The sequence below is a fragment of the Monodelphis domestica genome, chromosome 3 (assembly GCF_027887165.1).
Source record: "Monodelphis domestica isolate mMonDom1 chromosome 3, mMonDom1.pri, whole genome shotgun sequence".
NCBI classification, from domain to species: Eukaryota; Metazoa; Chordata; class Mammalia; order Didelphimorphia; family Didelphidae; genus Monodelphis; species Monodelphis domestica.
The window spans coordinates 210,986,614-210,998,432 of NC_077229.1; the positions used below are offsets into that span (position 1 = coordinate 210,986,614).

At 50.1% G+C, this 11,819-nt stretch overlaps 1 protein-coding gene across 7 annotated transcripts in view; it reads left to right on the forward strand.

Moving 5' to 3' along the window:
* Positions 1–11,819, forward strand: part of JARID2 (jumonji and AT-rich interaction domain containing 2) — a 309,369-nt gene that overhangs the window by 295,015 nt on the left and 2,535 nt on the right. For 6 of the 7 annotated variants that reach the window (XM_056823455.1, XM_056823456.1, XM_007487918.3 and 3 more), the window contains 2 exons: positions 1,155–1,338; positions 5,429–5,536. In XM_056823455.1, coding sequence (XP_056679433.1) covers positions 1,155–1,338; positions 5,429–5,536 — 292 coding nt within the window. The other variant, XM_056823458.1, reaches the window with a different exon arrangement.

Sequence of the window (11,819 nt, forward strand, 5' to 3'; positions counted from 1 at the left end):
TTGTCACGGCCTTCCTGCGGCCCAGCTGGCCGAGGACACGACTCCGGCTCCATCAGGCTGCTCTTAGCACCCCGAGGTTGGCCTTGCTGTTTTTCTCCTGAGGTGGTTATAGATTTTTACTATGATGGTGCTTTCTCCCCTCTTCCTTTTCTTTGATGGTAGGAATCAGAACTTCTGGATGGCGCCAAGAGGTTAATGCTCTTTGAGAGAATCAATGGAATGTTGCTCCATAACACCTTGACACCACTAGGCCTTGGCAATCCATCGTTTAGGATGGATGTTTCACAACAGGGAAGAGACGTATGGCGTCGTGGGGTTGACATCGTGTGCGGCACAAAGTGAAGCGATCTCGGGGGAAATGACCAGACCTCATGGCTCTGTGTATGGTTACACCATGCCGGGGCAGCTTCTCCTGCATGGCTTGTGCTTATTCCAGCTCCCGGTGCTCTGACTGAGATTTTTTTATTCCACAGTGGAATAAGGACCTCACTATGGAGGTGTACAGTTAAGGCTGAGTAAATCCAAAAGGCAAAAGATAAGGCTAAATAAATCAATTGAGAGTGTGATTGTGTTGCTTGGCTGCCTGTGTAATCCTCTTCTCTTTTCCCCTACTATGTAGCATCGCTATCTCTCTCTCAAGGGGGAGAGACAACTGGTTAGTGCTGATCGGTAGACAATGGATTTGGACAGGTGTCGGGCGAACATTTGCTGATGAAATCTACAAATAGTTTGTTAAATCCAAGCATTGATTGATATGATGTTAAAAAGGAGAAAGGAAAAAAATACTTAAAATCTGTACATGTGTCTGTTAAATGTTGTATTAAATTTTGTCATGTTACCTTTGAAAGCTGGGGGAAAAGACGGGCCAGTGGCCTTTGTGAACCCACCAGGGCTTAGGTGAAGGGGAGCCAGTGCTCATTTTACTTGTCTTGGCCTCATTTCATTTAGATAAGTTCTCATCCTGCTCCTCGTCCTTTTTGGGAGAGAGGGGCTTTCTCATGTGGGATGCCAGCAACAGTTGGGTGTTCCCGTTCAGAAGTCCCTTTGTCTCGATTGTGAGGGCTGCACCAGGATTACTTTGTAAAGGCGGTGGCGGAATGGGCAGCGGTGCATGGGCCTGGCTAACGGGCATATGGCTCTTTCTTGTTGTACAGGGATACAGAGCTAAGGCAACGAAGGCAGCTTTTTGAAGCCGGCCTCCATTCGTCTGCACGCTATGGCAGCCACGACAGCAACAGCTCAGTGATGGATGGGAAGAAAAAGCCTCGAAAGTGGCTGCAGTTAGAGACGTCAGAGAGGCGGTGTCAGATCTGTCAACATTTGTGCTACCTTTCCATGGTGAGGGCACCGGCCGTGTGCATCCCCAGCCTTCTTTCCTCCCTGACCGCCGAGCTCCGCGCCACGCGTGTCCAGTCTCAGCCAAGCCCCGCTTCTCCCTGGCAGTCTGCTTATTTCTTTCTCATTGATTCAAGGTGGCATTTTCCCAACAGGACTGAGGTAGACCTCTCCTCCTCTCCTTGAACCACCCTCTTCCTCGACTAGAGATGACCTCACCTTCTGCTTTTCTGATAACATTGTGGCTAGTCAACAAATCCATTGTCTCTTCCTGGTCTTAGAGGTGGTCGTTCCCTTTTCTCTGATGGTCTTGCTTCATCAGTCATTCCCCTTCTGCTTTTTTAATCTCTCCCTCTGCAGTGGAGCTTTCCATTTGTCTACAAGTGTTCTCCACTTTCTCCAAATCCCTTCATAATTCCTTTCCTTTGCTGCTCAGCTCCCTTTGTTTCTATGCTAGCTCTCTCCATCCTTTTATCAACACACTTTTGAAAGCATCTTCACTCACTACATCTTTCTAATGCTTCCTCCCCCCACTTACTCCCTATAATCTGTGTTCCCTTTCTAGTCCTCTCTACCAAGGCTGCTTGTTAACTCAATAATGATTTTATCAATAACTTTGGAAGGATTTGACACTGCATAGAAACATTCAAAGACACCATATGGAGGATTTCTCTATTGGTTGGGAAGTTGCCCTTGATAACGGACAATCTCCTCCAACTGTTATTTTTTCCAGTCATTAAATGCAGTGACTCATTCTCAGGTCTCATCCTCCTCAATCTGGGTATAATTTGACACTAACTCTTGTTGAAATTTCCTTCCCTTGGTTTCTAGAGTACCATATTCTTCTGACTTTCTCCTTCTCTATTCCCTCATTCTCTGCCATTCTGGTTTCTCTTTCTTTTCTGTCTCATACTTAAGAGAGTTGCTCAGGGGCAAACTCTTAGTGTGTGGGCACACAGGTGCCTGTGAGCACTTTCTCCAGTAAGGATCTCAGCTAGTCTCATATTGCCAACATTTTATACAGATGACTGCTAAGTCTATATCTTTTTTTTTTTTTAAACCCTTACCTTCTGTCTTGGAATCAGTACTGTGTATTGGTTCCAAGGTAGAAGAGTGGTAAGGGCTAGGCAATGGGGGTCAAGTGACTTGCCCAGGGTTACATAGCTAGGAAGTGTCTGAGGCCAGATTTGAACCCAGGACCTCCCATCTCTAGGCCTGGCTCTCAATCCACTGAGCTACCCAGCTGCCCCTAAGTCTGTATCTTAAGCACCAGTTACACTCCCATTTTTTGAATGGCTTGCTTCCCTTTGCTAATACATTATATTTGCAGGTGGCTCACTTTCAAATATATAGGAATACACTTTGACTAAATTTAAAGTAAGAGGAAATTGCTTTGACTTTTTACTAGCCAAAAAAAATTAAATGAATTTTCTAGTGAGTTAACTAGTGAAAAGATTAAAGTTATTATTATTATTATTTTTTTTTTTTACTTTCAGCCTATACATTAAAGTTTATCCCAATGTATAGCTTAGTTAGTCTCACTAGGACATTAGTATCTTCAGTTCATCAGTGTCCTTACAGTCAAACAAACCTAGTTGGTGGTTGCATCTCTGCCTCAGTTTATAACAATAGCTCACATTTCAAATCCTTCTAAGGCCTTTTCTCACCACAGCAAGTTGACAAATAAATAAGTGCTTTGCTCTGTGGGAGGTAGGTGGTTGAGAAGACTGAGCATCCTTATTGTACAGAGAGGGAAATTGTGATTTAGAAGGGTATGTGATACCAAGGAAGAAGAGATGTCCTGACTTGAACACATGGTTGGTAACTACATGCCTAATGATCTTTCCAGTATACTACTCCTTTTACCTTTTAACTCTTTAAGCTGGTTATTTTAGGAACTGATTGCTTCATATAAAGAAAGGTGAGAAAATGCCTCACCCAAAGATTTACTTCTACATCTTTTAATTCTCCAGATTTTTCTAGAACTTCTTGATCAAAACATAGGAAAAATGGGATGGGCTGGTGGCTTCAAATCAGTCTGTATTTAGCAAGGGATCAACAGGACAAACAACCATGTTTGCAGAGTCTGTTGAGACTTCGGAGTGACTTTGTATATCTAAGTAGCTGATCGGGATATCCTTTAGCCTTCTGGTTCAGCTAATCTAAGCCCTTTGAAAGTAGGAAGATATATTATAGCTCTTAGAAGAAAACCTAGAAACAGATCTCTGTTTTGACTCAGATAAGCATAAAATTAATTTACCTATTTAAAGAATTTTTTTTTGTTTCACATTTCCCAGTCACATTTCAATCTGGGTCCTCATTTGTGAATGTAATATGAAACCTCTGATCTAGAAACCAATATAACACATTCATTTAGAAACTTATGTTATGCTCTATGTATGTATCTGGATGAGTGTGACAAGTAGGAACATTTAAAAATAATTGTCAAAAAAATATAAGGCAGTATATAGTCTATGTATAGTCTAGAATTTAACCCTATTTATTCCTAGCAACTTTCTCAGATCCCAGAATCTGAGAACTGGAAGGGAACCATGAATCATCATTTGAGTTCATCTAAATCTGCAAAAGAATCTCTAAAGTATCCACAGGGGTTTATCAGACCTCTACTTGAAATCTGGGATAATTTACTGGGATAATTTATTGTTTGGAATTTTTGATTATACATGAATTTGCCTTTCAGAAACTTCCTTTTGTTGATTCTTGCAAAATCACTGTCTTTCAAATTTTTGAAGATTGTTAATATTCCTTCAAAATCTTTTCTTTTTAGGGCCAAGTATCCCCAAGTTTATCAATCTTAAATGGCCTGATTTCCTATGAATGTGCTGACAGTTTGTCCTTTTTCTAAAATGTAGTTCTAAAAATGATCTTATGTCCTGATCGACTGAATGTGATGGGTCTTTCGTCTCCTCTATGCCTCTCTTAATACTTCCTCAGACTGTATTATTGTCTTGGGATGATCATGTCACAGTTTTCAGCATGTGACTTAAAGCACTTTGTGTAGTCCACTCAGAAGTCAAATTTTTTTAATGTAAATGGTTTTTAAATGGGTCATCCTCTTTTTTTTTTCCCCCTTGAACTCAAATAGAAGACTTTACATTTATCCATATGAAATTTTATCTTATTAGATTTGGCTCATTTTCTGAAACTGTCTCTTTTGGAGGTCTCGGTTATTATTCACAATATTAGTTTACCTACATTTCATCTGTATATTTGCTACATATTTCATTAATATCTCAAATTATTTATTTTAAACGTTGATTAGAACCGAACCAATAATAGGGGAGGCTTAAACATAACACATAAAATCTTATAAAAAAAAAATCCTACTTGGATGTGAACTTTCTTTGACAAAAATCAAAAGTCTGCCCATGATTACCAGTGTCTCAAATGACAAAAGTCACATTGCTTGCCTCTGGAGACTTGACACCTAAAAGCCTGTGGGTTATCACGGTGGGCCTTTGGAGATGATGCCCAGGGCAACATAAGAAATTGCTCCTTTTCTTTTTGAAATAATTCCTGGGTTTTATTATTTAACATTTGTAATTGAACTAAACTTAAAAAATGATTCCCCTTTCTTCCTGCATGTAGAAGGTTCTCAATAATACTTTGTTGAATGAATGCATGTTACAATAAGAATGGATAGGAACCAAGTAGCAATTGGCATTCATGCTTCTTGGGAAAGGCTTTATTTACTTTGGCTTCTTTTCCTTGTATTCCTATTAAAACTCTGAACTCAAGAGGGCTAGGGTTTGGGAGCAGGAGGAGAGGCTAGGGGAATATTGTATTTAGAGTAGGTCGGGGCTTTACAACTTCTGATCTCTTCTCCCCATTTACAAATGAGGAAACTGAGTTTAAAGAAATCTTGATGTGACTGAGTCATCTGGCTAAGGCTTCTGATCCCAGCATCGCGCTCTCTCGTGGCAGTCACTAGTAGATAGCAGGGACCTGAGGGCCAGCCTCTGGTCTCCCATCCCTTTATCGCTTGCCCGCTGTCTCTGTCCCCTGGGGGCGATGGGTCCTGCTGGGATTGGGAGCGATCGCCCTGCCTGATCTGTTCTCCCCTCCCTTTCAGGTGGTGCAAGAAAATGAAAACGTCGTCTTCTGCCTGGAGTGCGCCCTACGCCACGTGGAAAAGCAGAAATCCTGTCGGGGACTGAAGCTGATGTACCGCTATGACGAGGTCAGTTTCTGGCCGCTCCCCTGCACGGCCTTCCCCAGGTCACTGCGGCTGTGGCTGGCGCCTTCCATGCAGGGTGGAGGGGAAAGGAGAGGGTTTGCTCGAGGCATGGGGGCTGCTCTTTAGGAGTTTCTGAGGGACCTGGGCCCTGCTCCGGCCGCAGCTGCTGCTTTGTCTGGACATCAGTGGAGTTGGACTAGATGGCCTGGGCACGTCCTGGCCGGCTCTGCTGCCCAGGGGCCCTTCGGGACTTCTGGTCCTACCTTGCTCTGGCACAGGCCGCTTATGGTACAAAAGCAAGAAAGACACGCTGCTCCTCAGACAGAAGCTTTGGGTCCTGGTCCTGACTGTCCCCTGTAGCTGGGCAGGTCTCTCGGCTTCTTTTGCCCAGGGGCCTGGACAGAGACGTTTCAGCCCTTTGCTTGAATCCTGCATGTCTCATAGCTTCACTTTGTTTTGGATGTTTTAGGCGGTAGCCACTCTCAGGGTTCCCCGCGTGGCCCACCCAATTCTCTTTCCCAGGCTAACCATCTGGTTTTCTGTAAGGCCGCTTTTAGATGGCATTTCACCCAGCCCCGTTCTGCAGTCCTGCGCACTCTGTGTGGAGAAAGACTGGCATTTCGGTGGGCTCTTTGTGGGTCTCACACTTTTTGTCCGTCGCCGTCTTTCAGAACTGTGCAGGCGCCGGGGCTACGTCCGGTAGGCCTCGGGGTTCAAGCTCTCTTTCACGTTCTTGCTCTTGGGAGGTGGCGAGGGGCCTGTGTGGAGGGGGGGCATGTTTAGAACCCTCACCTGGGACAGATGCGCGTGCAGGAGGCGCCTTCTGGGGCTCCTCACAGGCTGCCTGGCGAGAGTGACGCCAGCAAGGACAGGTCCCCTGGAAGAAGGAAGGGTGGGGAAAGGACGTGATGATTTTCTGTTTTTGCTGGCTGAGAAACGTGCCTGTGCTGTTGCTAATAGAGCCACCAGAGTGGAGGGTTTCAGCCCTACACGCTAGCTATTCTGGAGCTTCCTGTCCAGAAATTCTTTGCAATTAAGCCAAATAGAAACTCCACATTTGAAAACATAGTGGTTCCAATATTTGGGATATTCTCTCCCCCTTGCATTGGCTCTCCTCCCCTTTCCCCTTTTAGTTTAGGTTTTGGGTAGAGTTAAGGAATGCTCTTTGAAGTACAACCCTTGTACTGAATTCCATTCCCTTTTCTCTTAATGAGTGGAAAAATACAGGAGCTCTCTTACAGCCAAAACTACCTCCTGGGCTTTGGGTTAGCCCTCTCTGGGGCTGTGGAGGTGGGTTTTTTTTTTTTTTTAATGTTTTCCGTGGGACAGTAGAATTTCCTTTAAACATTCTTCATAGAAACCTAGGTGAGAAGCCCATCCCTTCTTCTCTAATCTCCAATCCACCCTATCATTCTCTTTCTTTGCTAGTGTAGAATTAAAAAGTGTCTGGAAATGTAGCAGGCAGGTATTGAGATCTCTGGGTGTGAGTGGAGAGAGAGGAGGGTAGCTGTAGCGATGGATTGTTTTTGTTGTTCCAATTTCAAACTTTGTTGAAAATTGCAAAGCACCTGAGGGAGAGGGAGGGGCAAAGCACGGCCACAAAGGCCCGGGCTCCCCCCAAGCAGTCAGAGACACGCACGGATGATGCCCAGAAGCGCCCTCTCAGCAACGCAGCCGTCGTGCCCCAGCACGCCAAGCCTGCTCCCTCGGCTCCTTGGGCTGCTTGCCCTGTGGGGAAGAGTTGACGGGATGGGGGTTCCGGGGCCCTGCTGTGGAGAACCCCCGGCATGCTGGGCTCTTTCCGTGCCAAGCCCCTCCAATAGTTCCAGCAGGCCCCTGGGCAGCCAGGAATTGAATGGACGAGGGATTCCGGGGCGTGTTCCTCTCTGTTGGGGCTCTGGCGGAGGAGGCAGACGAGGGGCCCGCGAGCTCTGCTCAGGCTGCAGGCAGCCCCAGATCCAGAACTCCACGTGGCTCTTGGTCCCGCCCTCGTCCAGGAGGGTTGGGATGTGACCCGCCCGCCGAGCCGTGTTCTGTCCTGCAGTGGCAGCACGCGCCCTTTTACTGTTCATCCAGTCTCGTTTTCCTCTAGAGCCCCTGCAGGGCCCCGTGTTTCTGAACGTCCCTCCTCAGATCTCCGCGGGCCTCCCCCGCGGCTTCCTGCTCTGCCCGCGTAGGCCGCCCGCCCGGGAGGAGGAGATCCCGGGCACGGGGGCTGCGCGGCAAGCCCGGCGTCCCCCAGAGTGAATTCTCACCAGCGCGCGTGATTCTTTTTTTTTTTTTTTTTTTTTTTTTTTTTTTTTTAAATATATTTTATTTGATCATTTCCAAGCATTATTCGTTAAAGACATAGATCATTTTCTTTTCCTCCCCCCCACCCCCCATAGCCGACGCGTAAGTCCACTGGGCATTAGATGTTTTCTTGATTTGAACCCATTGCTTTGTTGATAGTATTTGCATTAGAGTGTTCGTTTAAAGTCTATCCTCTGTCATGTCCCCTCAACCTCTGTATTCAGGCAGTTGCTTTTTCTCGGTGTTTCCACTCCCATAGTTTATCCTTTGCTTATGAATGGTGTTTTTTTTCTCCTGGATCCCTGAAAGTTGTTCAGGGACATTACACCGCCCCTAATGGAGAAGTCCATTACGTTCGATTATACCACAGTGTATTAGTCTCTGTGTACAATGTTCTCCTGGTTCTGCTCCTCTCGCTCTGCATCACTTCCTGGAGGTTGTTCCAGCAGCGCGCGTGATTCTTAACAGGACGCCGGCACGTCCTTCCACACAAGTAGCATTTCTCTCCCTCGAGCCTCCCAGACGCGCCCAGTGAGAGAGGAGAGAGGCGCGCAGCGATCGCCCGGGAGCTCTTTCCCCCTCACATGGAGCTGGGCTCGTGGGCTCTCCTCCCCTCTCCTCTCCTTCCTCCCCAAGTGGGAGAGCCGCGAGGAGAGCTCAGGAGGCTGAGCACGGGCCTCCGAGGGCCTCGAGGACCTTTTTAATAGGCTAAATACGGATAGATAGATAGAAACCCTCTGGACAGCAGCCTTTGGGGGAGCCCGCGGTTTTTAAAAGCAGAAAGAGCAACCGCGTCTACAAAGTTCACAAACTCCTGGCGTTGATGATCTTAGTTCCTGTGACGTGCCAAGTCTGTCATCTGTGAGCCACAGCCCTAGAGTCCTGCGTGTGTCTGCCACCTGTGCCCGCTGCTCTCCCCTTCTTCTGCCAGGCCCCGTCCAGCCTCCCTCCCTTCTCTCCAGCTCCACCGTCTCTGTACTCGGACCTGTTAGGGACTAAGGAGCACCTACAGCCAGGAGGCCGTGGGACCCTAGGCGAGTCACTTCCTGTCTGCCTCTGTTCCTCATCTGTAAAATGAGTTGTAAGATGACAAACGTGCTCCAGGATCCTTGCCAAGAAAATCCCCAAAGAAGTCATGGAGAGTCTGACCTGAAGGTTACAAATGAACACACACAGACGGTGGCAACAACAATAATAGCAGCCTCCGTGTAGCCCTTGAAGGCTTGCCCAGAGCTTTACTGTTTTATCTTCTTTGAGCCTCCAAGAAGGCCTCTCCTCCCCACTTACCGCTGAGGTCGTCCCCAGTGTCACAGCCTGTGTTTCTGGAGGACCTGCAAGGGGAGGGGCAGCCAAGGGCCCTCCAGGCGCAGGGGGCTGGGCATCCAGCCAGGGAGGCCCAGAAATGGTGCCCCTGGGAGGGCACCCGGAGGGTCAGCACGGAAGAAGCCCCAACATTTAGGGGAAGCTTTTGTGAAATCCGGAGCCCTCAAGAAGTGTCAGCTCCTGGGCAGCAGGGTGATGGGGCTTGTCCAGGGTTGCCCCCGCCCCGGAGATGTGAACCCAGGCCTCCAGGCTGGAGCACTTACGGAGTCAAAAGAGTCCCAAAGAAAATGTGATGATGTCATGTTTTCTGCCCCCTCTGCGTCCTGGCCAGGGCTATGGGGTTGGGGCAGAAATCCAAACAAGCCTGAGGTCACGCCTCGCCACAAGCAGCAGCTCACCGTCTGGTGGAAGAATAGAACCAAAAGAAGCTGCCTGCCTTGGTGAGGAGCTGGCTGGGCTGGGCCTGTGTGGGGTGCCTCGGGGGTGCTCCCAGCCACCTTTGGGGGGCCCTTCAGGGCTCCTCCCCGAGGCTCCATTGGGAAGCCTCATCCCTGGGCATCCTCTTCTGCTTCTCTGTGACAGGGCTGAGGCTAGCAGGATAGGCCGGTCTGGCCTGCGCTTGGGGCTAAATGATAAGGGAAGCCCGAAATAGCCTTGTTCAGGGAAGGCAGTCACTGCCAGGGCCCTGTTTCTTGCCTTAAAGCGCACCTGGGACTAGGATTGATGAGGGCCCCGGGGGCCGAGCTCCAGGCCTCCAGGCCTCCTTGGATTCTGGGAGCACAGACGGGTGGTGGCGGCGCCTCTGCCCCTCCCAGTGGTCGGTGGGGTCCCGCTCCGTCACCCCGTTTGGGCAAAGATCCCGGAACGGAATTTCCTTCTCCAGCAAAGAGAAGGGAGCCAAAGGCAGCGAAGTGACTGGTCCGGGGTCCCAGCCCTCGTCCAGGTCTACCTAGCCTTTGTGTCATCCCATTTCCGCTTCTGCAGCCGCACTGACTGCCTCCGTCTGCCCTGGTCTGTGGGACAAAAGTAGGGAGAGCAGCGTGAAGAAGGACCGGGCGGCCGGGGCCCTGCTTCGCCCGTGCAGGGAGGGTGGGGGACACCCCAACTGGAGGGGCTGTGGGAGCCGTCGCACAGGGAGGCCTAGGCCAGGCTTGGACAATAAGGATGTCCCGCTCGGCGGTCTCCAGAGGCCGAAGGGCCACAAGGGAAATGGCGGGAGCAGGGCTGGGGGCAGGGAGCCGATGCTGCCCTGCCGTGGGTGGGGGGTGTCCAGGGAGGGTGCTGAAGGAGGCGGCAAAGGAGCGCTTGGGCCGTGGATTGGGTCGGGACGACCACGAGACCAGAGCACCCTCGGGAAGAGCTGTGGATGGTCCTTCGCCGTTCCCTTGTGAGCTGGCCGTGGGAGATGGGAGAACGGGGGCGTGCGTGACGGGCCTCCGAGCTTTGTTTTAAACATGGAAGAGGTGATGGCAGAGAAGCCCCGGAAGACGCGCGTGCCCCGGTGCAGGGTGGAACCAGGAAGACGCAGCCCGGCCGCCGGCCTCCTGACATGAAGCACGCGGGGCTCCAGCTGGACGCCTTTCTTAGGCCCGAGCCAACACGAGCATTTGATTGGTGAGGCTTCTTGTGAGGAGACTTTTCTCTCTCCCTCCCCCCCTCCCCAGGAGGGGGGATGTGGGCAGAAGGGAAAGGAAGGGCTTCGTTACTGAAGAGGAGAGAATTGAGGGGGCTGCAGAGAAAACGGGGATGTGTGCTTAGAAGGGGTCCCGGGGAGGCCTCCGGGGGGCTGCAGCGGGACAGAGAGAGCCGCCAACCAGGCGGTAGAGCCTGGGGGCCGGCAGAGGGAGGTGCAGTCATGGTGAGCTGGGCCCAAAGCCCAGAGGCAGAGGGATGGAGAGACAGACGGTACTGTTTGCCCGGGAAATCTGGGCTCTTCTGGGCCCCGGGCCCCAACTACGTGGAAGTGTGTGCTAGAAGCCAGCCAGTCTGGATGTTAAATGGTCAGAGGAAGAGGAAGATGTGTTGTGTTTGCAGGCCGAGCAGCCCCTGGGCCCGGGGCGGCGGGCAGAGAAAGCTGCACTCGGCATCGCCTCCCATCGTCGTGCCATCCACCAAGGGTTGACCTTTGCTGGCTTTTGACTCTGTTAAGCTCCATCCATGTGCCCGTGTTGGTGGCCGCGGCGCTCACTGGTGTTTTCTGTGACGTCGGTCAAGTCCCCCTTTGGCTTTTCTCTTGTAGACGTCTGTACGTGGAACACGAAGCAGGGCACCCCAGGGAGGCCGGCGAGGGGGAGGGGCCATGGGGGGGCTGTTTGGGGATCCCCCTCGCCGTGTCGCCCGAGAAAAGTAGCTGCTGCCAAATGCGTGCTGCCGTTGGGAGGGAGAAGCTCCATGTTCCCTTTTTGAACCCGTGTTGCTCGTCTGACCAGTTGTGTAAACCTATCCAGCCAGAAGAAAAGAAACCACGCTGGCTAGTTTAACTTTGAATGGCCGGCGGCGCAAGAGGCCTGAGCCAAAGGCTGGTCCTGACTCCCGAGCTGGACTAAATCAGCGAACACACAGCAAGATTTTGCTGCAGTGGCGTCACAATGCCCGTCCCAAAGCAGCCAGAGTGAGGCTGCGTCGTGCACTGTCCCTTCCCGTCACTTGTTTCAAGTGTTCCAAGAACAGG